General features: G+C 39.8%; 1 protein-coding gene across 1 annotated transcript in view; it reads left to right on the top strand.

The window, feature by feature from the left end:
* The window catches only part of fhip1b (FHF complex subunit HOOK interacting protein 1B), a 53,197-nt gene that overhangs the window by 17,745 nt on the left and 9,247 nt on the right, over positions 1 to 26,205 (top strand). Inside the window, exons 3-9 of the mRNA XM_066706977.1 lie at positions 5,288 to 5,788; positions 6,709 to 7,323; positions 15,628 to 15,786; positions 16,967 to 17,053; positions 22,093 to 22,260; positions 25,164 to 25,243; positions 25,684 to 25,853. Coding sequence (XP_066563074.1) covers positions 5,660 to 5,788; positions 6,709 to 7,323; positions 15,628 to 15,786; positions 16,967 to 17,053; positions 22,093 to 22,260; positions 25,164 to 25,243; positions 25,684 to 25,853 — 1,408 coding nt within the window. The 5' untranslated portion in view covers positions 5,288 to 5,659. The remainder of the gene's footprint in view (positions 1 to 5,287; positions 5,789 to 6,708; positions 7,324 to 15,627; positions 15,787 to 16,966; positions 17,054 to 22,092; positions 22,261 to 25,163; positions 25,244 to 25,683; positions 25,854 to 26,205) is intronic.

Below are 26,205 nucleotides of genomic sequence, written 5' to 3'. Positions count from 1 at the left end.
TAATGGAAGTTCCATGGATGCCTTTGTTTTTTCCGGTTTTATTTATTCGCTGAGATGGGATCGCATTTGTTTTGCCGTCCCAGGAGGCTCCAGTCGGCCGCGGTAACAAGTATGCTACAATGAGTTTGTTTTACATTATGTCCAAGCTGACAGTGTCACAGCTTGTGGTTTTTCTGCACACTAGCATGGGATAGTATAACACAATATTGGCTTTGCTATCAAAAAGAATTAAATGAACCACCATAAAACCTGAATTCAGACTATACATAAAATACAAATTAGTGACAAATCGGGTCAAGTGCCTTTTTACGGTTTACATATTCCTAAATCACAGGAGCTGAGATTGTGCCATTATGTTGGTTTTTGTATTGAATATTACTAAATCCACTGACCATGGATACTTCCAAGAGTCTAATGTTTTATGACAATTTATAACAATGTTTTCTATCAGGAGAAAATAGATGTACAATAAAGGTGGCAAATAAACTCCTAATGAAATATTGTAAGACGGGGGGTGGGGGAGTGGTATTTTGCATGCTTGGTTGATCCATTTCTGATTTTATGACCTGCAAATGCTGGTATACATTGTACCGAATAACAGAATAGTAGACTCATTAATTTTTTTAATCCTTCAGCTCTACGTTTCTGTTGCGTTTAATCAGAATGCATTAAATAGCAAAAAGTAGCTCATACAGCAGCTGGTATTGCCAAATATTGAAGAATACAAGAATTCAATCCATTCAGCTTTTTATTTTTTTTATTTTTGGTAACGGATCAACCCAAGAATTTAGTTCAACTGTCTCTTTGGAGTCAACTCCCACCATATGGTTGGGACTTGTTCCAGACTCCCACAACTCTTGGAGTAAAGAGGCTCCTGTTTCCACTCATGTCCAAGGGAGACGGCAAACAACAAAATTTGACATCATATTAATTTTCTCTCCCCATTCAGGATTTTAAACTCTTTATTGCTTATGTCCAAGAGTAAAGAGAAGTGTTATAACCTGTTTCAGTAGGACAGTCCTAGTTGCTCTTTTTGCAATCTCTCTAGAGCAGTGATGCCTTTCTTGTAGTCTTGTGACTATTGTAAACAAGGCCCTAAGTAGTGTATCATGTTGAATAACTATAGCACTATTTATATGCTTTGGACTATATATATCTTGGCATTGTTGCCTTATATTAATGAAAGACAACATTGAATGTATGAATCTGCATACTTTCCGTAATAAGTTTCATAGGTTCCATCTTCAAGATCAACATAATACAACAGCTTGTGGTTCATATATCCTGCAGTGACTCAAGTTGCTTTTCCAATTTTCCATATATGCCTGTAATCTAAAAAAAAAACCCTACAGGATCATGGTGAATTCTGCCCAGAACTGGTGAATCACTCTGTCTCTTGTTGCTGCCCACACAGGGATTATTAATCAATACAGTTCTTTGCAGCTGTTCTTCAGTTTTAAGTGTCATCCGCATCAGTCGGTATCATTCTGTACCCCTCCCAGAAAACAGAATCCGAATGGCCTAATCATTTTCAGCAGTTCTAGTGTGGCTTGACCTACAGACATGCTCAAATTTGTTGATACCCTTACAGCTCATTGTAATAATGCTTAATTCTGCCTGAAAAGTGATGAAATTAAAAGCTTTTGTATCATGTATACTTGCATGCCTTTGGTATGTCATAGAATAAAACAAAGAAGCTGTGAAAAGAGATGAATTATTGCTCATTCTACAAAGATATTCTAAAATGGCCTGGACACATTTGTTGGTACCCCTGGTACATAATTACATTATAGTGATATTCCAAACTAATTTGTTTATTTAATTGGTATCACACAAGTCTCCAATCTTGTAATCAGTCATTCAGCCTGTTTAAATGGAGGAAAATAGTTACTGTGCCATTTGGTATCATTGTGTGCACCACACTGAAAATGGACCAGAGAAAGCAAAGGAGAGAGTTGTCTGAGGAGATCAGAAAGAAAATAATAGACAAGCATGGTAAAGTTAAAGGCTACAAGACCATCTCCAAGCAGCTTGATGTTCCTGTGACAACACCTGCAAATAATATTAAGAAGTTAAAGGTCCATGGAACTGTAGCCAACATCACTGGGCCGGCCGCAAGAGGAAAATCGACCCCAGATTGAACAGAAGGATAGTGCGAATGGCAGAAAAAGAACCAAGGATAACTGCCAAAGAGAGGCAAGCTGAACTCCAAGGTGAAGGTTTGTCAGTTTCTGATCGCACCATCCGTTGCTTTTTGAGCGAAAGTGGCCTCCATGGAAGAAGACCCATGAGGACTCCACTTTTGAAAGAAAAACATAAAAAAGCCAGACTGGAATTTGCTGACAGATGAGTCAAAACTGGAGCTTTTTGGAAAGTCACATCAGCTCTATGTTTGCAGACGAAGAAATTAAGCTTTCAAAGCAAAGAACACCATACCTACAGTGAAACATGGAGGAGGCTCCGTTATGTTTAGGGGCTGCTTTGCTGCGCCTGGCACAGGGTGCCTTGAATCTGTGCAGGGCAAAATGAAATCTCAAGACTAGTACTGATCTGAATCCATTCGAACATCTATGGAAAGAGCTGAAACTTGCAGTCTGGAGAAGGTACCCATCAAACCTGAGACAGCTGGAGCAGTTTGCTCAGGAAGAGTGGGCCAATCTACCTGTTAACAGGTGCAGAAGTCCAGTTGAGAGCTACAAAAAACGTTTGATTGCAGTTATTGCCTCAAAGGTTGTGCAACAAAATATTAGGTTGAGGGTCCTATAATTTTTGTCCATGCCATTTTCATTTGTTTTATTATTTACAATATTATGTTGAAAAACTAAATCAAAAGCAAAGTCTGATTTCTATTAAATATGGAATAAACAATGGTGGATGCCAATTACTTTTGTCAATTTCAAGTTATTACAGAGGAAATTGTGCATTCTTAGATTTTTGTGGAGGGGTACCAACAAATTTCAGCATGTCTGTATAGCATGGTTATATCCTCCTCTGAAATAAAAACTGTGAACCTTTTGAATGAATAACTTGAACAAAGTACCTGATTCCTCAAAGCTGGTAAATTATTTGTGCATGAGTCAGAGCAGTAGTTTGAAGTTTCTTCGATTTAGTAGTTTTTCAAATCCAGAAAATAAATGGCAGCGTGTTGCAACCACTGTGTGCAAGAAGATAGGTTTTGTGTATGTCACACAAACTATAATAAACTTATGTACCACCCTTAATCTTGGGTAAGACACTAACTTTTAACTTACTGACCATTTTCACATTTGTCTTGTGTGTGCAAATGTGGTCATTAGATGTTTTGGAAAATCTGGCCATAACAAACTTTTTAATCACTGTTAAAGAGTATTTATTTTGTTGGTTTGTTTTTGTTCATGTATTTATGTGGTTAGTTAGTTAAACCACCTTTATTTCAATATTTAAATGCAGGTCTAACTTTCTTCAGTTGATAAATGTAGTGAAAACTGCCCTCTAACAGAACATAAGTTCCACAGTCTTTGCTGATTTGCAGTCACTTTGTGAACACTGGGAAACCAGGCTGATAATTTCACCATCTATCTCAGCCCAGCAAGCTAGTGTTTGTGCAACTGCCTATGTATTTGTTTAGTTGGTTATTTATGAAAATCGGCTTACCGCAGGAACCTCCCAATGATAGAAATGTTATTCTGAGAAGCAGGGAGCTATTAAACTCGATGATTACAATCCGAGAGCGGAACAATTGATTTCAGTGTGTGTATCTTAGGTAGCAAAATATGTGTGTAATATTGACACAACTTTATCTTTACTAGGGAAGAAAATGCATCATGGTATTTTTATGACCGTTATCTAGGAAGTAGAAGTAAAGAAGCTGGGTTGATTTAAGAAAATGTAGTGTTTAAGAAGGAAAAGAGATGGGGTTAATCAAAGATAACCCCCATCTCTGTGAGGCTTGAGGAGACCATTGATTGTGATGATTTTGAGTCCAAAAGGGAATTTATTTTCAGGGTCAACAATGTGGTGGGTTTTGAGAGATGCCAGCAACAATCTGGCAGATTTATCAATCCTGTAAGGTGTCTGAGAGCAGGAGTTGCTTAGCAGTCAACAGGATTTTTATCTTATTTTTTCGCTGCTTGGGAAATTTTCTTGATCGCTTCAGGACATGGTGCAATTGCCTTCTGTGTAATTTGCTCTTGTCATGGTAACGCCCGGCCTACTGAAAAGTGAGTCACCTGTCTCCTCTAGTTCAAGGTGTTTTTAGTCTTATGGTATGGATTAAGAAAACCACATGGCTCCCTAGATCTTGCTGCTGTAGTGCTGACAATGTGAGCTGAAAATAAGATTTAAAATTCAAATGTAAAAATTAAACATGTAGGTTGTACTGGAACGGAGGCTTTCTTGAAAGCTGGGCGACAGGAAGGGAGTCGGTTGTGTCCGTTTTATTTGGAACGTGAAAAAGAAAAGAAAAATGCATCTTGTCACTTCAGCTGTAGAATGATTGCATTATAACTATATATGGTTAGGTAACAAAATATAACTCTGGTTTGCAAATTGTCTACAGGGGGTAATTTAGCTCGCAGTGCACCTACCAAAATAACATACAAGTATAGTACAGCTTTTTGTGCATGACAACTTTTAAACCTTTTTTGTTTTTCTTTCACTTGACCCATGAAGGTTACACCCTTGCTGAAATGTGACTTATGCACTTGCCTCTTTTCTGTTTATGGCAAAAGTCTGCCTCCTTATGGGAGTTCTGTAAAGTCTTGTGAATGTTAAATGTGCCATCTGTCCACTAGAAATGCCTCCACTTGCCGTTGAGTAAATAGCCAAAAGACTGTAATTACTGTGTTGTTTTTTGTTGCTATATTTTTTCTATTTGCTTGAGACTGATTGTGCTTGGTTCACAAGCAACAGTCAAGCTGCAGTCTTTCAAAACTACACTGGTGAAATTTGCCTTAGTGTTTTTAAAAAGCAAGCCACACCAAAGCCCTCCCAAACATTAAGAAGGAAACAAACTGCTTTTGTAAAGTCAAGCAGTTGAGGTCCAAATGTGCGTTTCATGTAACAAAAAACGTAGAGATATTACGATTATCTTTGTGTTTAATACACTTTCTGATGGATTTGTTTTTTAAGGAGCTTTTTGCATAAATCCAAAATTGTGGAGAAAAATGTCCTCATGAGGCAAAATGACTAATACATACGCACCACACCCTGTTGCTATAAGTTGTGTTTTCTCAGGGCACTTGCATTTCTCTCTCCACTACATCACTTTAATTAGTGCATGAACCTGAATCTTATGCTTGCTTTGCAGATCTGTGGTGTTAGAGGTTGGGCATGGAGCGACGCTGGCTGCAAACTGGATGACAGGCTCAACAAGAGGGCTGACTAGTCAAGACTGAAGGACGTAACTGACAACCCCCTGCAAGGAGAAAGCTTTACCGTTGGGCTTCTGAAGAAGAAGAAAAACAGACTTGTATTGCAAAGCCATAAAGACTTCTTCTTGGTTTCCATTACATTTCCCGCTCCCCTCCCCTCTTTCCCTTCCCTTCCTCCCTCCCCCAACCCTCCCACCCCACCCCCCTCGCCTCCCCTACCCCATCCCAGGGGACACTGACCTTTCATCCTTCCTCCTTTTCCATGTGCCTTTTCCCTGACCCCTGAACTTTGACCTTGGGTGGACAGGATGAGCTGGCTCAGCCGGCTGAACCCACGAGCCCCCGGGAATCGGGCCAGTCGCAATGCTGCGCCCTCAAATCCGGTCATGGCTGACCCGGAGACATGCCTGATGGTCTTTCAGAACCACTGGAGACAGGTGAGTCGGTGGCTCTTCTGAATGCAGAACTCTTTTTTACTCCCTTTGATCTTGGAAAAACTTACATTGAATTAAAATCACTTCTTCAATAAAAAACAACAACAACAACAAAAAAGTGGAACTGCTGAGATATGTCAAGGCTAAGAATTTATGTGTGTCCAGTTTGGACAGGCTTTTATAAAAATCAATCACCTGCCTTCTGACAAACAAAAAAATAATGTATCCGTTCTGATGTTAATTGCACTTTCAAACACATACGTCACACAGACATCAAGTCTCTGTTTTGGTTATGTGCTGCTTAATGTCCTAAATATACTGCAGAGTTCTGTTCAGGGTTGTCATAAATTACTTTAGCTTTTCCTGGACGATAATAAGCCCCACCCATGTTTTATCCGCCCCCTCTTTATCTATCAGTTTTTTTCCTCCTAAGGTGTCCTGGGACCTGGAGGAGCTCAAGTTCTGTGACAGGCCAGTAGTTGAGTGTCGTTATTCAATGACTTTGCTCCTTAGTACAGTGCAGTCTACCAGTCATTCTCTAATCCTTGTTTTCATTAATTTCATGTATAATTTGTACATGGGGAGGTAGCCTTTCTAGAAGTACAGACTTCTAGGGCTGGATAAATCAAAATAAAGACCCACCCACTTATTGCAAATTATAACCCAGTAGTTTGTGGTGTTTTGAAGACTCTTAAGACAGACAAACAGCCACACCCCACACCCCCTCTCAGAGTACTGATTCTTATAAAGGTTTTCAAGTTTTAATAAAATTCCATCCTCAGTCTGATTTGTTATCTTGTTTCAGGGTGACTTCATTTTCTTCCTTGATTTTTATGTGGCAGGTATGAGATTGATGGTTTACACCCCCATCCCAACCTTCTCCTCCCATCCTTACTCCTCATTTTTTTGTTTTGCCTATTAAGATGTCGTGGATCCTGGAGCAGCGCGAGAGCTCCATCACTGGTGCAGCAGACGAGCTGAGCGCCGTGCGGAACCACACCGATCAGATGCTGTGCCTGCTGGCGGAGGAGCGGCCAGGGGACCAGATGGCTATGGGACCCATTCTGGAGCTGGTGGTGTCCGAGAATATCCTGGAGCGGCTGGTGCAGTGGCACCTGCGCCGTGGCCTGGACCCCGACAGCCAGGGGGCGCTGCTCAAGCTCTTTGAGATGCTGATCGGCCAGTCCCAGCAGCCCTTGCTTCAGCACAAGCCCGTGCTGCAGCCCCTCCTCTCCTTGCTGAGCACGTGCGCCGATCCCCAGCTGGGCTCTCCTGCGGTGGAGGGGAGCCTGGTGCTGCTGCTGAACCAGGTGTGCGTCTCCATGGCCAGGGAGCCCTCCATCTTGGAGCTGCTGTTCCGTGCTGCCTCCCAGCAAGGCCCCACCAATCTGCTCATCTTCTCCCTGCTGGTGCCCTTCATCCACCGTGATGGAGCCATTGGCCAGCAGGCTCGTGACGCCCTCCTCCTTGTCATGGCGACCTCCGCCGACAGCCAGGCCGTGGCACAGTACATCGCCGAGAACTCCTACTTCTGTCCGGTGAGTGCCACTCACACACACCCTTCTCCTTCCATGTCAGGCTAGTGATTTTTTTTAGACTAGTAACTCCTAGACTGAGGTCATTATTGGGGCCCGACAGATATATCGGAGCACCGATATTTATGTGAAAGGCCATTATCGGCCGATAATATATTTTATCGGCACATATTCCAGCGATAATGCACCAATGTAATTGGCTAAATATTTTTCAAATTACCATAAAATCCTTCGTCAGACTTCAGACAATATATAAATACATGTTTATTTGGTTTTACGGTCGTTATTATAATTATTTACCATTATTTTTTAACATACTTATGGTGCTTTAGTTTTTGCTGGAAGCTTCAGACTCCACAGTGATGCTCATGCGAAGTGCGCACTTATTCGTATTGCTATACGTTTAACATACATATTAAATAAGTTATACTTTCTGGGGCATTTTTAAATACATTTTTTAAAAACCAATGCAGCTGTGCTGTGCTGCCTGTTCTAATGTATAGAACATGCACATGTTTCTATTTGTGTCAAATTGCTTCTATATCTTAGTCTTTGTTCTAATGTATAGAACATGCATATTTTAATATTTTTCCTTTATTCTACATTATTTTAATTCATTTCTACAATGTTTGATTTGTGGTTGTTATTTATGATGAAAATGAATGTTGTTTATTATGTAAAATGTAAAACTCTTGCCTTCAGTGCATATTTGACACCATTTGTCTCTGACAGGGAGAGATTTGAGGGATCCATGCTAGAAAATGTCTGTTTGCATGCTAACAAAAAAGTTAATATCGGCAGATATATCAGTAATCGTGAAATTTAGCTTCCCAATTATCGGTATCGGACCAAAAAAACCTGTATCGGTCAGGCTCTAGTACTTATCTTACCTCTGGGCAAGCTCCAAACAAACTGTCCCACTCCATACTAATTTAAAGACATGGATTGTTTACCCACAGGAAAATTCAGCCCCTTCAGAGAGTTGAATGTCTAATTTGAGATCTATGCTTAATGACCACCAGACAGACCGCTCTACAATTCAATAATCTTTTGTGAGGTGCTGCATGAAACTGGTCAACAATTCGGATTGTGTTTTCTAAGAATGGAGTACAGTATCATAGGACACTTACTAAGGTGATAAAATTAAAATGTTTGTTAGTAATTGTAAAACACAGGAAAAGCAGGGTTTTACTAGTAAACCATTTCACTTAGGCCTCTTTTAAAGATATAAGATAAGTGATGTAGAAATGTCATAATTCGCGGTAGTAATTTTGCTAACCTCATTTTATTGCTGGTACTGCACTAATAACACGAATTCTACATGTTATCCTTAGTAAACTGAAATGCACGGTATGCCAGGCTTTACGGAGATAACAGGACAATGGAGCTAACCCATTCCAGTGAAATAGTATTGCCATTCTTATCATTTTCAATCATTGCATTTTTACATTCCAAAAAACATGTGAATATTTTTATGACGAAATGCTTCTTCTAGGAGCAAGTACTATAAGATCAAAGGCTGCTACCAGAAGGAGAGATGATCTACACTTAAAATGCACTGATTTTCAGTACATTTTATTATTATGATTGTTAATTTTGTCTTTATTGTTTAAATACAATTTCAGATGCTAAAATAGCAGGGAATGAATTACAAAATGCTGGGGAGAACTATTATCTGTTATGTTTTACACATATAAGTAAAAGCAATGGGCCAAAGAGAAGAATAACAGCCTAGAGGATTTACCAGTAACTGATTGTTTTTGAAAGAGATGTGAACTGTAACATCTGCGATTGATTTTGGTTTCAGTATGAGTGATTTGTCACTGGAGGGGGCTGGTTTGGTTTGAACTATAAACTTTTATCTGTTACTTTCCACATGCACAGTTCTAGGTAATCGTGTTGTCTAGGAATATCAGTTTGTTGTTTAATGGATAGCAGTGTAGGCCTATTTGTTCATTATTGGGGAATGGGGTTGAGAGACTTTTTTTTATTTTCTCCCACATCCTTTTAAGGATTTAGCTTAAAAGTTTCAAAATAATAGTTGCAAATTTAAAATATATATTTCAGCAGTGTACTATGGGGCCTGGTTTATTTTCTGTCTAGGAGGTGACGATATGAAGTTTACAGGCAAAGGTAATTTTAATACAGTTTTTAACAAAGTGAAAGATCCTACCAACTATATTGAATAGAAAGGACTGAATGTCATTAGCGTCAGACCTCCAAATGGTGTCACAGTCCTTTCAAGGGCAGAGCAGGTCTATTCAAGCCCAAAGACAAGGAAGTACAAAAATATGACAAGAAAGAACTTGGTTGTACCCAACTACAGTTTATAAAGCTTTGGCAGAGACAATGCTCGTTTGTAGTAGAAACATGCTAATACTATTAAATATTCTGACTGATCAAAGGAAGCCTCTTTTTCTTTAGTGCCTTCATTAAAATGTGGAAGTGAAACTGGTGACATTGTACACTGCAAGCAATGTTGTAGGCTATTATTCTTTGTAGTGTCTGCGTTGTAGTGTCTGTAGTCCCTGAGCTTTGGGAATTGACTGACTAGGAAAATTTAAAAAATTTGGGACATGTGAACAACAATAATTTTCTCTCTGCTGAACTTATTCAGTACTAAGATATCTGACAGTGTATCGCTATATTACACTTTGAGATCCTATCGATTTTATAGGTAGTTAAAAAAGGGCTCGTCTATGACATGACATGTTTTGATTTTGGAAATCATAAGTGCAAGTAGCACTCTATGAGGAAATGAGGTTACAATGAATTTCACAATTGCTTTGAATAGTGACTGAAAGATCTGTTTGCTATGGTTTTGGTTTACTTGCAGTTTTGGTTCAGATCACATTATCTTAACATGGAGATACATATTTGTGTATCATCTAAAGTGTTTAAGAATTGAACAAGCAATGCTAGTCTTTCTTGAATTGAATTGTACTGGGAACTATATCAGATGTTCTGTATACACTACAGGTGGGTTATTGACTTTGGAGTTCAGTGGATGACAGAACTGATCACACTGAGATGATTACCATTACATAAGTTTGATACTCAGCATTTAGCTTTTAGAATCACATAATATCTAGCCTGTGGTTGGATCTATACAGCATTCGTTTTGTTAATCAAAGGAAAAAAGATTGGTACTTTTCAATGTGTCCGCCTGCACAGCAACCTCATGGTTCAAGGCAGGAACTGTTTATACCCTCTCGGAGTTCAGGGATTTGTCTACGGCAGGGTAATAGCCTCCAGATACCTTCCACCACAAGTGTCGATGTAATATATAGCCTCACTTTATGGCATAAATGAATGCTGAACCTAGTAAGCAATTGCCTCCTAAGCAACTGTACAGTACAAAGGTCAACAGGGCCTGGAATGTCCACAATTTACATTCGCCATACTTAACCAGGTCTGTAAACATGATCTCTTCCTGGAGTTGCCTGTTATATGATGATGACAGCAGATGCCTTTATCCAAAACAACTTACATGGTTTTATGAAGTCTAATGTACAATGTGCTACATTTACAACATTACTAGAGTTGCAACATCAACATAGACATGTATCTACTTTAAGGTTCACAACATTAAGGTAGAAGAAGAGATCAGTCATTCTACAGGTGCAACAATAAGCTTAATAGAAGATGAGAACTAAGAGTAAGTACAATGGGTGAAAACCAGAAACATCAGACAAAGACAGACTAGTACCTGTGACCAAGTTTTTAGTCAATACAATAATTTTTATTGCACAATCCACCTGTGGCAAACAAGTTCATCAACAATGCAGGTATTTTCCCATTTCATTCTGTTGAAAGATGCATGTTAAAAGCAAGGTTAATTGATGGCTGATAATAATTTTAAACTGGCTTGATTCAGTAGTCCTGCAAAAGCAAATGCAGACAATAGAAGTGCCGAATGTGTAAAAATACACAACTTCATACAGTCAAACTTCAGGCCAGGAATTGCTTCAGACTTTTAAAGGACACAGGGTGAACGGAATGGATATTTCAGTTTGGGCTTACTTCTCATTTTATATAATAGCCTATATGTAATGTGGAAATGAAGAAATAAACAACCATGTGAAGCAAAGTCATGACATATTAGAAGTGATTTTTAAATTTTATAAATATGTGAAGGCCATGGATTTTTGTTTTCCTGTCACTTGCATTGATTTGAATAGCCAACACATTTCAACCGATTACACATAATGTATCTGGAAGAGTGCTATTAAAGACTCAACAATATACAGCTCTGGAAATAATTGAGACCACTGCAAAATTATCAGTTTCTCTGGTTTTACTATGAATAGGTATGTGTTTGGGTAAAATGTGGGAGGAGCAGAGCGATTGTGGGTTTGGGTTGTGTTTCGTTTTTTAAAACAAAGACAGAAAGCAACACTACGAGCAATAGAGCCTGATGTGGAAAGGACTTTTGTGGCTATTTTATTCTTTCTGATGATGCGTTACATGATTAGAGACAGCGTAATAAATACACGTTTCTGTTAAGAGAGATTAGGAATAGCTAAACGTGTATAGACAACGTTATATTCAGACAAACATTACATTACCGTAAGAAAACGTTTCCATGTGCAACAATAAAATTAAATATTTGCTATTTATTATTATTATTATTATTATTATTATTATTATTGTAATCATCATCAAAATATGTGCTAGTAGATATGTATTTTAAATGGCACAACTTGACTCCCTTAACTTATTGCTCTTACTACAGATTTGTAACTGCAAATGACAATTTTTGCCGTAATATTTTTAATTTACTTAGCAGACGTCCTTGACCAGAGCAAGTTACAGTTGAAACAAAATACACACGTTTCACGATTAATCATACAGTAACAGAAACTACAATATTGCAGGTTATAATTTAACTAAAGTGTGCACGTTTCAGTCATAGCGTTTATGGACTTATGGACACATTTATTAAACCAGTCCTTAATGTTTAAGAGGGAAACCCAGATCTGCTGTATTCATTCATTTAATTTGAAAATGGGCACATGTTAACTAAATCGTGTTCGCCTTCATACTGATTGTCTCTGCAGGGATGTTATACAACAGACCTGCACACCATTCACAAAACAACTGGATGGTGTTTCAGGCTGTTGTTCATAAAATATTAACAATATCTGCTGCTGCTGATCCGATTATTATCCTTCAAGTTTATTTTTAGCTAGTCATGGCACTGCACCGGGGTCCTGTGAAACCTGTGTTCGCCAAGTTTTGAATACACTCGGATATTAACTGTAAGCAGTAATTGTTTCTATATGTGGTTTTCACTCCATGCTGCTAATAAAACTAATTTTTTCATGATCCCACACAGCACTTGAGATTATATATTTCGCCATAATGTAGCTGATATCTTCCCTGTCTGTCTACAAGTCAAGCACACATCTCTGCTTCTGAAAGTGAAGTATTTCCTTAGTGGGCATGACGGACACTTACGGCCATGTCTGGCAGCAGATAGTTAACCTTCCACAAAACCTGGACGTGTCCGCTAGTGGAAACGGGGCATTAGAGTGGAGAGTGTGGGAGGGTAGCGTTCCAGTCTGCAGTGACACTGTGCTCAATAAAGTTCCTGTTGTCCTGTCATGTTGAACCCTGCATCCCCTCCATTATTTCTGCCGTTAGTGACGAATTCCAATAACGAAGGCAAATGAAAAGGCCATATCATTACAATATGTAATGCAGTAACGAGTTTTTGTTTTAATCAGTAACTGTAATATTACTGCTTTTGGAACCATACCGTGTTACATTACTCGTTAATACAAAAAGTAATTACATTACTGTAATGCGTTACTTAGTAACGCTTTACCCCCACCACTGGCCTTCATCCAGCAATGTATCCATGTAGGCTGATGGTTATGGTGATTATAAAATATATTTGTTTTTATCATTTTTATTCAATGTTTGGAAACAGTTTTGTTCTAAATAGCTTGGCACACTAAATTCTTACATTGCCGATGGGCTACCTAACGCTCACAGGCAGAATTGTGCTGGGTGACCACTTTAACAATACAAACTGTAGGCCCTAAATGTCTTTTTGCTATAATGTCAGGTATTTTGTATTCTTATTATACAATTTTGGGCTTTCTTAGTCCTGCTTCCAAGTCCTTCGATCTCTACTGAGCTGTTATATGTCTGATTTAAGCCTTTGTTTGACCCTTTTTCATCTGAAGACGTTGAGTACAGTTCTCAGCGCCAGTGTTTCTGAGCTCCCCTCATGTAGACTCATTGTGCCAATGACTGTATCTGGAATCGATTCAAACGGATCCCTGCTGAACCAACAATGCCTATTCTGGGAGTGTTTGAATACAGCCTAATCCTCACCTGCGCCTCTATTGCATTAATTGGTAACCTATTATAGCTATATAGGAGAGCCACAGCTTATTAAATAAATCAAGGGCACACTGAACACAAAATAAGTGGGCAACAAACAACCTAGAGCACGATAGGCCTAATTCTACAGCCAAGGAGTGAGTATAGAAGGTAGATAATACAGCATCACAGTATTATTACAGCATCATTATTTTGAGAGAACGGATAAACCGAGTCCGATCTACTGCTCTTAATATTTAATGAGAAAGGTGAACATAATGAATTTGCAAGCACTACCAGCTGAAGTGTCATTACTCCTTTGAGACTTTTTCAAAACTTTGTTGTTGTTGTTGTTGTTGTTGTTGTTGTAGTATGTTTCTGAAAGGGAATTAAGTGTTCCAAGATACAAAAACATCAGTAATCCACAAACATAAATGAGTAAGAATGAGCAGTACACAATTTAGCATTGTAGTTGTTGCTGATCTGTCTGAGGTCATGTGGATACAAATATATGTCAGTGTTGCTTTTTTTCTATGGACTGGTGTAGTGTTGCTCCATTTTTAAAGGATGCGTAATGCGGTTACCAACAGACACGTTGGGAACTGTTCCAGTGTACAATTCCACAGCGGGTCATGTCAGCTTGATATTTAAAGCACTTTATTGTTTTCATTTATTTTCTCATTGATTTGTTTTGACACTGAGCTGCTCCATTACAACTGTCATACTGCAGAGCATATAGAGGTTCAATCCGTTTTCCTGAAGAGACCCTCCTGTAAAGGTATGGGAGGTGGGGGTGATGTTTCAACTGAAAGACCATTGTATTTGGATACAAGCTGAGAAACATCATTGCTGAATAAAGAGAAACTTGAGAGTGCTTTGTCATGTATGTAAACAATCACATTTCACACCCTACTTTAACAGTTATAGCTTTTATTGCTTTATATTTGCTCACTCATCCTAAGTCTTTAAATTTTAGCAGTCCGTTCTATAGATGCATTTATATAGTTGTTTGTGGTATGTAAAAAGAGCTTCATTACCATCATAGAAATAAATGTGTGTTACATTCTTGGTCAGCTGGTCAGTATATTCCAAACAATTTCTCCTTTGAACCGTCAGTCCCTGAAATCAGGCCGATATAAAACCAATTCCCTCAATTTAAGGAGAGAGAATTTTCAGTAATGTCAAAGTGATTTGACACATAGTCTACAATCTGCTATTCCAACCTCATCTCAAGAATGGTCCCTTTCCTGATAACATTATTTATGAGTCAGTGTCTGACCTACTTAACATGTAAGGTAGAGGTGTCATTGAGGACATTTAATGGGCACTGCAGTTTTTTCCTACCTTCCCTGTCTTTTGTCTGAGGAGGTTGGGTGTCATTTTGTTTTCTAAATTCATCCACATTGGGTGTGGTTTATTTTCCATCTATGCACTGCCAATAACTGAAAGGTTGAGCTTAAAAGCATTGATTTTCCAGATTTCGCCTGCGGGCCACCAGTTGCCGAACCCTGGTATAGAAGGTCTATTTTTGAAAAAAAATGCACACTTTATTATTACGAAGTGATACATTTTACAAAAATAACTTTCCATATTCTACATAAACACAACATTAGAAGGGTTACTATCAAATTCTGTACATTGCAGAATTGTCTGCAAGTATAACAATCAGATTAACAATTTTTTTTGCTACATTCCTCTATGACTGTGACAGTTACTGTGTATTCGTCTGTACCAATTTGTAAAGGAATTTCTCATTCTGACTGAACAGCGAAACTTGCATCACCACTAATAATAATATACTATATCCATGTCCTGTATTTAAAAAAAACTAAAACTAAATGTTTACCCGGAATCATTGTTATTCCTCTTTTTGTTCAAAGGCATGGCATTCTTTCAGCCCAGCTTGAGTCTGTAGTATTGCAGCATGTGTTGTTTGTGTGTTTATTCCTCTGACATCTCCTCTGCCACCGACAGGTACTTGCTACTGGTCTGAGCGCACTCTATTCCTCCCTGCCCCGCAAGATTGAGGTGCGAGGGGATGACTGGCATGCTTTGAGGAGAGAAGACTGGATTGGCGTCGCTTCTCTCGTCCTGTTCATGAACTCACTGGAGTTCTGCAATGCTGTCATACAGGTAAAAGCACAGTCTTGTATGTAGGGATCGCATTTGGGAAAGTACAATTGGCTACTGCTGTATAAGCCAGGTCTTTCTATTTTTAATGATAGATTTAGTTGAATAATATAAAAAAACAAAACCATGCAAAAAGAACAATGTGTGTACCTATTTAATGTGTGTGTCCGGCTGCTCAGTTTGGAAGGGCAGCCTGATCTGGGTAGTGACTGGCTGGTATGAACATTGCACTTCTTAAAGATGGTCTTCACCCTATTCAGTGACTTTGACATTTTCTTATGACCTTCTCCTTATCTGTGCTTCTCTACCATTTTTTGCCTAGAAATTCCATATTTAGCTGAGGAAACTTATAGAGACAGATTGATTTACTCTGAAATCAAGTGAAACAGCTTTGATTACACTGAGCCAGAGACCGTAACACTAATTTTGTAACCTTGCAAACAAATCTTTTGCATCTGAACTGATTTGGGTTGGGTTTGGGTTTCATGATTGAAAACTCATTGCAAACAGCAGCAAAATGTGGAAATGTTTCAGGGGAGTGAATACTTTTGCACTCTTCCATACTTTTTTCATTCAAGCACTGTACATGACATACTGTATTCCAGGCTTCTTTGTTTTCCATCTCCCCAAGTCTCTTGTACTTAAGCTCAAAATCAGCTACTGCAGAATGGCCATAAATGTAAAGGGGGATTTTATAATTAACTAGAAGTCAATATGTTAATTATTTCATTCCATTGGGGAGGTTAGACAGATTCTGTTCGTAGTCTGATTTGAGTTGGTTTGTTCTTATTAGTCTGTTTTTTCAGCAGCTTTTGCTGTAATACAGTGCCTTCCAGAGATCTCTGATAAGGAGGAAATTAAAAATTAATCTACAAATGACACTTTCTCTAATCTGGATGGGGCTGTTTAAATTAAAATGCAGCAGCAGTTGACACATCCAGGGAAAGACACTATTGGTCATAGGCAATGGCTTGATTTGATGGCCTGGATATTCCAATTTTTCTTACTTTCAATTTACCCTTTAAGTTTGACTCGTACATTTGTGTGGCAATGTTTTCTATTGGATGTTCTTCCATGCGTTGGTAATGGGAACCAGACCAAGTTTGTGAACCATGTTTTGAAGTGAGATGTTCCTCATATACTGTCTGTTTGATAGCCTTCTCTTTGTGCTTTCTCTCTCCAGGTCTCCCACCCTCTAGTTAAGAGCCAGCTTGTAGATTACGTCCACAATGGCTTCTTGGTGCCAGTGATGGGGCCTGCGCTACACAAGGTGCCTCATTTAATTTATACTCCCACTTCACATACACTTCCATAGCCAAGAATACAACAAGGGTTCCTAGTAGGGTTGGCTACCCAGTCATCCAGCCAATGGTGACACACAGCACACACCTCAGATGCTCTAATAATAGCATTGATCATGGTTTAAATACTAATTCACAACCGTTTCTAACACCTACACCAACGCTGCCAGCCTACCTGCCTAACTGCCTGCCAATGCACCCCATAATACACATTATATGAAAACTTACTTTAGAAAACTTGTTCATGTCTTCTTGCACAGAGTTCTGTAACCTGGCAGGAAATAATGTACTTGAATACATTTTTTTTTGTTTATAATGTATTTTTTCTTGTGTTACAGTACTTACCTAGAATGTTATGACATAATGCTACACTATATACCAGGCTTGTGGTGTGTGCTGGTGTTTGTGGAATGTGATAAAAATCATTTGAGTCAATATCTGAATTTCCTTCTGCTGTAGATATAATTAAAGGTACCTGATGCTTCCTGTTGCTTACAGCTACCAAACCCTAACACGTGTTTTGAAGCACTTAAACATATATTGCAAATGTGGGTGGCAGTGTGGAGTAGTGCTTAGAGCTCTGGACTTCACAGCAGAGGACAGTGGGTTCAATCCCAGTGGGGAAAGGTACTTTCAAAGTACCTGTATAAATGGGTAATTGTATGTAAAAAATAATGTGATCTATTGTAACAAGTTTAAAGTTTCCCCAGATAAGGGTGTCTGCTAAGAAATATAATAATAATATTAGGTATTGGCAGGCTTATTCCTTTGTATATTAACATTTTTTTGGTAATTGTTTTTGTTTTTGGCCACTAGAGGGAGTCGCTTCATTTATTACAAAAAGTAATAATAATGGTTTGTAATCGTGGAGAGAAAAATGTTTTCATTCATCTCTGTAGGCAAACTGACAACCTGACAGCTCCGTAAGCTTACACACAAAGAAACGTATATCAATAAAAACACAGTGCTATGTGTGCAATTTCAGATGGAGAGGCAAGATGGAAAGGCTTTTTGTTTGGTTGCCAGCAGATTATCAATTTCTGAAAGGACCTTAATCTTTCAGCATCAATTAGGTTTTATTTTTTCTTTATTATAATGTCTTTATAATATATATTACTTTTCTTCTGAGCTGATGCAAATACCACTTCTATGGGCCTGGCTTACGACTTTCCTCCTACATTTTCAACAATATAGGATATATATATATATAATATTTACACCTTTCTCGTTCTTACTAATTCAAGCAATGATTCAAAAGCGTTGCCTTTGTAGCACATAATAAAGGTCCGCCCCTAAAGTTTACAAGATTACGTCAGAGCATCAATAAAATCTTCGACAGCGTCATTCACAGGCAATCGGAGTGATGCTTTATGCTCCCGCCACTTGAAATGAAGTGAAGTGTACGTAATGTTTCGTTTAATGTATGTTTTTTTGCACTCGTATTATACAAGAGTCGCAAGTTGGTTTCCTACCGATGATCCGATCTCAAAGTTTCAGAGGTAAAAGATATGAGTGAGGCAAAGAGGAGGAAGCTTACAGACACTTCAAAAGGTAGGCTAGGTCTGCGGGGGTCACACTACACGATTATGAGCCCGATTTGGCCCTCACCACAGATCGGCGCTGATCGTCACGACAGGCGGCTGGCCGGCGCGTCCCGCTGCCGATGGTCTGTAGTGAGAGACGGGCTGCGATGCCGTCGCTACGATTTTATTAAACATGTTTAATATTTACGACTCGATCGGAGAGTGACGAGATCAGCAGCCAATCAGAGCCGAGCTGACTGAAGCAGAGAAAAGAAACAAGAATAAACATGACAGGAGAATAAGATTTTCATACGTATTTATTAAAATACTTCAAACACCAATGGTTGTTTCGGCGTAAGTTATTTAAAAATACTTTAATACAGGGAAAATAATATTTAGTATCTGTAATTGACCCAGGTCTGCGCTAAATATCGATCCTTACAATGCGCTGATCATACTGTGGGATGGATAGAGCTGTGACTGTTGTTCAGCTGCAGCTCTCACAGTGCAGCTCTCTCTCACGGCCATGTCTCCACACTCATCCTCTTTTCTCTCCGCTTTGTGTGTTTTTCCGACACGAACGAGCAGTTTGTGGTCTTGTTCTTGTTGCGCCGATTTCTGCAGTTTTGCGCAGATCTGCAGAAATCCACTGATCCCATTGGTGGAGCAGCGCAGATGTGCGCATGGCTGCGGACATCTGCACGTCCGTGTGTTGCCCTTGTCTCTGCGTGGATCGCGCGTGTTTCTGCGAGATGTGGGAGTGTGGAGGCTGCGACGCAGATGCACGACACGGATGTCCGATCAGTGCAGGGTGTGTCCTGTGCGGAAGCGCTCGGCTGTGTGCGCTCCTTCACGACGCAAAACACACAAAATCGGTGTAAAATAGTCGTCGTCAAGTGTGAGCTGCGCACTGTTCACAAAATCGGCTCGGATTGTAGAAATCGTGTAGTGACCCCAATTGGTGTGTTGTGTGTTAATCCCAGTGCGCACCTGTATGGTGTATTCAAACGATTTAATCATTTTTTTTGACGATCAAATGCCAACCTTTCTTATCCGATAACATGTTATTTCTTGATATAAAAGTGCAACACTGAATAGACAAGCTAATTCTGTTTTGTTGTTCCTCAGCATATTTTCAATCTTTCAATCATTTCAATGCAGAGTAGAGCAGAACGGGCCGGTGATGAGGGAGCAGCAGGAGAGAGGAGAGGAGGAGAGTGAACAGGAGAATATAACTCAATTCCAGTTTAATTTTCCTAATAAAAAGACTGTTCTACTCTTAATATTGTATTTATATTCTCTCCTTTAATGGTTGCATCATTCCTATATTTGATACTGACACAAAGGAGAGGGCACAGGCCTACAGAAAGATTTTATTGTCATCAGATGTGGCTTTGCACACTGCCAGCATCTAGAATGATTTTGATCAGCATTTAGGGCTCTCTCAACTTGTTATATTTTACAGTTTGTCAATTGATAAGATTTTGTAGGGTTTGCATACACATGTGCACCCCTTGAATGCCAGAAACCACAGAGCCCCCCAAAATAACAAATCCCAATTTAACCCCTGCATATGGTGTGTGGGTGTGTGTATGTATGTATGTATGTATGTATATATGTATGTATATGTATATATGTATATGTATATGTATATATATATATACACACTCACCTAAAGGATTATTAGGAACACCTGTTCAATTTCTCATTAATGCAGTTGCTTCAATGCATTTAGGGGTGTGGTCCTGGTCAAGATAATCTCCTAAACTCCAAACTGAATGTCTGAATGGGAAAGAAAGGTGATTTAAGCAATTTTGAGCGTGGCATGGTTGTTGGTGCCAGACGAGCCGGTCTGAGTATTTCACAATCTGCTCAGTTACTGGGATTTTCACGCTCAACCATTTCTAGGGTTTACAAAGAATGGTGTGAAAAGGGAAAAACATCCAGTATGCGGCAGTCCTGTGGGCGAAAATGCCTTGTTGATGCTAGAGGTCAGAGGAGAATGGGCCGACTGATTCAAGCTGATAGAAGAGCAACTTTGACTGAAATAACCACTCGTTACAACCGAGGTATGCAGCAAAGCATTTGTGAAGCCACAACACGTACAACCTTGAGGCGGATGGGCTACAACAGCAGAAGACCCCACCGGGTACCACTCATCTCCACTACAAATAGGAAAAAGAGGCTACAATTGCACAAGCTCACCAAAATTGGACAGTTGAAGACTGGAAAAATGTTGCCTGGTCTGATGAGTCTCGATTTCTGTTGAGACATTCAGATGGTAGAGTCAGAATTTGGCGTAAACAGAATGAGAACATGGATCCATCATGCCTTGTTACCACTGTGCAGGCTGGTGGTGGTGGTGGGGGATGTTTTCTTGGCACACTTTAGGCCCCTTAGTGCCAATTGGGCATTGTTTAAATGCCACGGCCTACCTGAGCATTGTTTCTGACCATGTCCATCCCTTTATGACCACCATGTACCCATCCTCTGATGGCTACTTCCAGCAGGATAATGCACCATGTCACAAAGGCCGAATCATTTCAAATTGGTTTCTTGAACATGACAATGAGTTCACTGTACTAAACTGGCCCCCACAGTCACCAGATCTCAACCCAATAGAGCATCTTTGGGATTTGGTGGAACGGGAGCTTTGTGCCCTGGATGTGCATCCCACAAATCTCCATCAACTGCAAGATGCTATCCTATCAATATGGGCCAACATTTCTAAAGAATGCTTTCAGCACCTTGTTGAATCAATGCCATGTAGAATTAAGGCAGTTCTGAAGGCGAAAGGGGGTCAAACACAGTATTAGTATGGTGTTCCTAATAATCCTTTAGGTGAGTGTATATAGTGTATAGTATCACATCTCTCTGTTTGGCACAACAGTAGGATTTCAGTTCAGAGAATACAGATACTGACCAATCAGACATTTGAAAATACATTTTAGAAGTATATTTAGAAATTGCTGGGCAAATCCTAGGTCTTAATTGGTGGTTGTGCAAGTTGTGTTTGTGTGCCACTGACAAAAACTGCTCTCTGCCCCACTTTAGACTCCAAGCCCTACATCCCAAACAACCTCTATAGTCTAGGGGTTTTGTACTAGAAAAGTAATTTGAATTAAAAAGCAACACTCTCGGCTGTGTATTCCGTTACACAACTGTAAGCAGCAGAGAAGTGGTGTTCAACCCTGGTCCTGGTAGAACCCCAAATCAGGTAGGGTTTAGGGTCCTCCTAAAACACCAAGCTGTGGTTGTTCCAGATGTTTAAATTATAATCTTTCCCAAAACACCTGTTTAAATAAACAATGAAATGTTGCTAGATCCTGTATAGATTTATAGATTGAGGGTGACCTATAAAAGACCTGATGGATTGGGTTAGAGACTCCTGCTATAGGATCATCGAGCCAAAGTCAGGGGACCCAATCCTTTTGTAATCAGACAGCTCTGATCTCACTCGCCTCCCTTCTCTCCCCACCTTGCAGTCCTCTGTGGAAGAGATGATTGCCAGCACGGCCTACCTGGACCTCTTCCTGCGCAGCATCTCAGAGACGGCCCTGCTCAAGACCTTCCTGCGCTTCATCCTGCTGCATCGGCACGACAACGACACCATCCTGGACACCCTGCTCACCAGGATCAACACCAACTCACGGGTGAGGGAGAGGGAGCACCATGGGGGGAGCTGGGGAGGAAGGCCAGGACAGACCCTCGCCATACACAGTCCTAAAGTAACCCAGTCTCGTCCAGAGTTGTTTCAGCAGAGCTCTCCTTTGGCTCATTAGACTAATTATTTATTGAATTCAATTGTTTGTGCCTCTTAAGTGGGAGCAAAATGGATGTTGCAGTAAAACGCTTATGGGTAACCGAGCATGTATCACTATTCCAGGGCTGAGAATGATTTATTTAAGCATAAGAGGTGAAGGAGAAGATGTAATGGATGCTTTAGTGTCTGCGAAATACCTGGAGCCATCTAGCTGGTCACCAGTGCCAGCTACGATATATTGAACTAGGGAGTTCACAGAGGGAGGTTGTTGTCCAAATGTCACTAGTGCAGGATGGGTAGAAGTATTCAGTTTTTTCAGTTTCATGGTTTCTAAAGTAGTTATATCATAATAGACCAAGTTATGTTTACAGCAGCTATGGAAATTGTTTTGCCTGCCTGCTTTGTATATGTATTGATTCCTATTTTGTTCCAAGAGAAAAAAATATATGCAGTACTGTGCAAAACTTTTAGGCAGATGTGAAAAAGTGCTGTAAATTAAAAATGCTTTCAAAAATAGACGTTACTAGATTATATTTATCAATTAACTAAATGCAAAGTGAGTGAACAGAAGAGAAATCTAGATCAAATCCATATTTGGTGTGACCAAAGAAAAGAAAAAAAGTAATTTGAATTAAAAAAAAAAAAAAAAAGCCGCACACTCGGCAGTGTATTCTGTTACACATTGCCTTTGAAACTGTAAGCAGTAAGTGGTGTTCAACCCTGGTCCTGCTAGAACCCTAAATCAGTTAGGGTTTTTAGGGTCCTCCTAAAACACCAAGATGTGGTTGTTCCAGATCTCTAAATTATCATCTTTCCCAAAACATCTGTTTAAATTAACAGAATGAAATGATCCTGTATAGATTTTTGGATTGAGGGTGACCTATAAAATACCTGATGGATTGGGTGAACAGAAGAGAAATCTAGATCAAATCCATATTTGGTGTGACCAAAGAAAAGAAAAAAAGTAATTTGAATTAAAAAAAAAAAAAAGCCGCACACTCGGCAGTGTATTCTGTTACACATTGCCTTTGAAACTGTAAGCAGTAAGTGGTGTTCAACCCTGGTCCTGCTAGAACCCTAAATCAGTTAGGGTTTTTAGGGTCCTCCTAAAACACCAAGATGTGGTTGTTCCAGATCTCTAAATTATCATCTTTCCCAAAACATCTGTTTAAATTAACAGAATGAAATGATCCTGTATAGATTTTTGGATTGAGGGTGACCTATAAAATACCTGATGGATTGGGTGAACAGAAGAGAAATCTAAATCAAATCCATATTTGGTGTGACCATCCTTTGCCTTCAAAACAGCATCAGTTCTTCTAGGTACACTTGTACAAAGTCAGGGATTTTGTAGGCATATAGTCAGGTGTATGATTAAACAATTATACCAGCGAGGTGCTAATGATCATCAATTCAATGTGTAGGTTGAAACACAATCATTAACTGAAACAGAAACAGCTGTGTAGGAGGAATAAAACTGGGTGAGGAACAGCCAAACACAGCTAACAAGGTGACAGTTTACTGTCAAAAGTCATTCGCCATGGCAATACTGAGCACAGCAACGAGACACAAGGTAGTTATACTGCATCAGCAAGGTTTCTCCCAGGCAGACATTTCAAGGCAGACAGGAGTTTCCAGATGTCCAAGTTCTTTTGAAGAAGCACACAGAAACGGGCAATGTTGAGGACCGTAGATGCAGTGGTCGGCCAAGGAAACTTACTGCAGCAGATGAAAGATGCATCATTCTTACTTTCCTTCGCAATCGGAAGATGTCCAGCAGTGCCATCAGCTCAGAATTGGCAGAAAATAGTGGGACCCTGGTACACCCATCTACTGTCCGGAGAAGTCGGGTCAGAAGTGGCCTTCATGGAAGACTTGTGGCCAAAAAGCCATACCTCCGACGTGGCAACAAGGCCAAGCGACTCAACTATGCATGAAAACGCAGGAACTAGGGTGCAGAAAAATGGCAGCAGGTGCTCTGGACTAATGAGTCAAAATTGGAAGTATTTGACTGTAGCAGAAGGCAGTTTGTTCACCAAAGGGCTGGAGAGCGGTACACAAATGAGTGTCTGCAGGCAACAGCGAAGCATGGTGGAGGTTCCTTGCAAGTTTGAGGCATCTGATTGGCCCCAAATGTATTCTGCAGCATGACAACGACCCCAAACATACAGCGAAAGTAATTTTAAGAACTATCTTCAGCGTAAAGAAGAACAAGGAGTCCTGGAAATGATGGTATGGCCCCCATAGAGCCCTGATCTCAACATTGAGTCTGTCTGGGATTACATGAAGAGAGAGAATCAACTGAGGCTGCCTAAATCCACAGAAGAACTGTGGTTAGTTCTCCATGATGTTTGTGCCAACCTACCTGCCGAGTTCCTTCTAAACTGTATGCAAGTGTACCTAGAAGAATTGATGCTATTTTGAAGGCAAAGGATGGTCACACCAAATACTGATTTGATGTAGATTTTTCTTCTATTCACTCACTTTGCATTTTGTTTATTGATAAGTATAATCTATTAACATGTCTATTTTTGAAAGCATTCTTACTTTACAGCATTTTTTCACACCTGCCTAAAACATTTGCACAGTACAGTACTGTACAGTACAGTATATGTATTTTCGATTGGCTTATAAAAATCCATATTATGTTTCCATCAGAAATCATTGTCTTGTCAGCCTGATGTTTAAAGTTCTTTACTTATTTTATTTTGTGTTACTTCTTATCACCATTCTTTGGCTGGCTGTTATTCGTTTATGGTTATTTGTTTATTGGTGTTCCTCTCTCCTGCCCAGCTCTGCATGGTCTCACTGAGTCTGTTCCGGACTCTGCTCTCCCTCAACTGTGAAGACCTCATGCTGCAGCTCGTTCTCAGGTACTTCCCAGAAGGACACGATAATTGTTCACATTCACCATTCTGTGTGAATGAATTTCCCCCTTTTTTCTCGGCTTCTCTTGGTATTGGTTCAAGTTTGGGCTTTGCCCTTGTGATTTATTGGGTATGCTGGGTCTCCAGGAGAATATGGCCACTGTATTTTCAAAGTGAATGGTAGGATATATAAAAGTGTATTAGGACTGAACTCCACTTGCAATCCCAGATTTGGGATTAACCCTTAAGAACCCAGTGCGATGTAGGTTACAGACGTTTAACAGTCTAGATAAAAACGTCCTTCAGGTTACCAGGCCTCTGTATATGACCAGGCATGCTGGATTCCAGAAGGGTAAATGGGGAGGGGATATGTGATTTTAAGCTGAAAGTAATTAAGTTAGTAGATGAAGTTCAGTGTGTGTCCTGTGCCCTACCCCCCTCCCCAGGTACCTGCTCCCCTGCACACACGTCATGCTGAGCCAGCGTAGGGCCGTCAGGGAGACTGACCTCTACGGCAAATCAGCTGACAAGTTCCTGACACTCATCCCCGAGTGTTGCCTCAGCGACACAGGGCTTTCCGTTGACCGGGACGAAGACTTGGCTTTCTGGCCCAAAGGTAATTTCAAAGTATCAAACAACCAATCAATCTTCATATAATATAGCTCCCTTCATGATGATCTTCCACACAGCGCTTCAGAGTGCAGAAGGAATATACAGTATTAGTCACAATGGAGAGCGAACCAGAGGAAATGCATCACTGGGGGACACACTGGGTACACCTGGGTCATTGACATTGACTTTAAGTAAACAATACTGTCTGTTTTTTTGTTTTAATAAATTGCATTTTGACCTTAGCCTTTGTCAGATGGAAAATAAGGTGGACAATTGCCTATTGCCCCTTTACTCTTGTAAACCTGTGTCTTTCCCTGTCCTGGACATTGTATTGCACTAGTAATGTTTTACTTTTC

Source organism: Amia ocellicauda, chromosome 6 (genome assembly GCF_036373705.1).
Source record: "Amia ocellicauda isolate fAmiCal2 chromosome 6, fAmiCal2.hap1, whole genome shotgun sequence".
Taxonomy (NCBI): Eukaryota; Metazoa; Chordata; class Actinopteri; order Amiiformes; family Amiidae; genus Amia; species Amia ocellicauda.
Note: the sequence above shows the minus strand (reverse complement) of the source record. Positions and strands in the feature narration are given on the sequence as shown.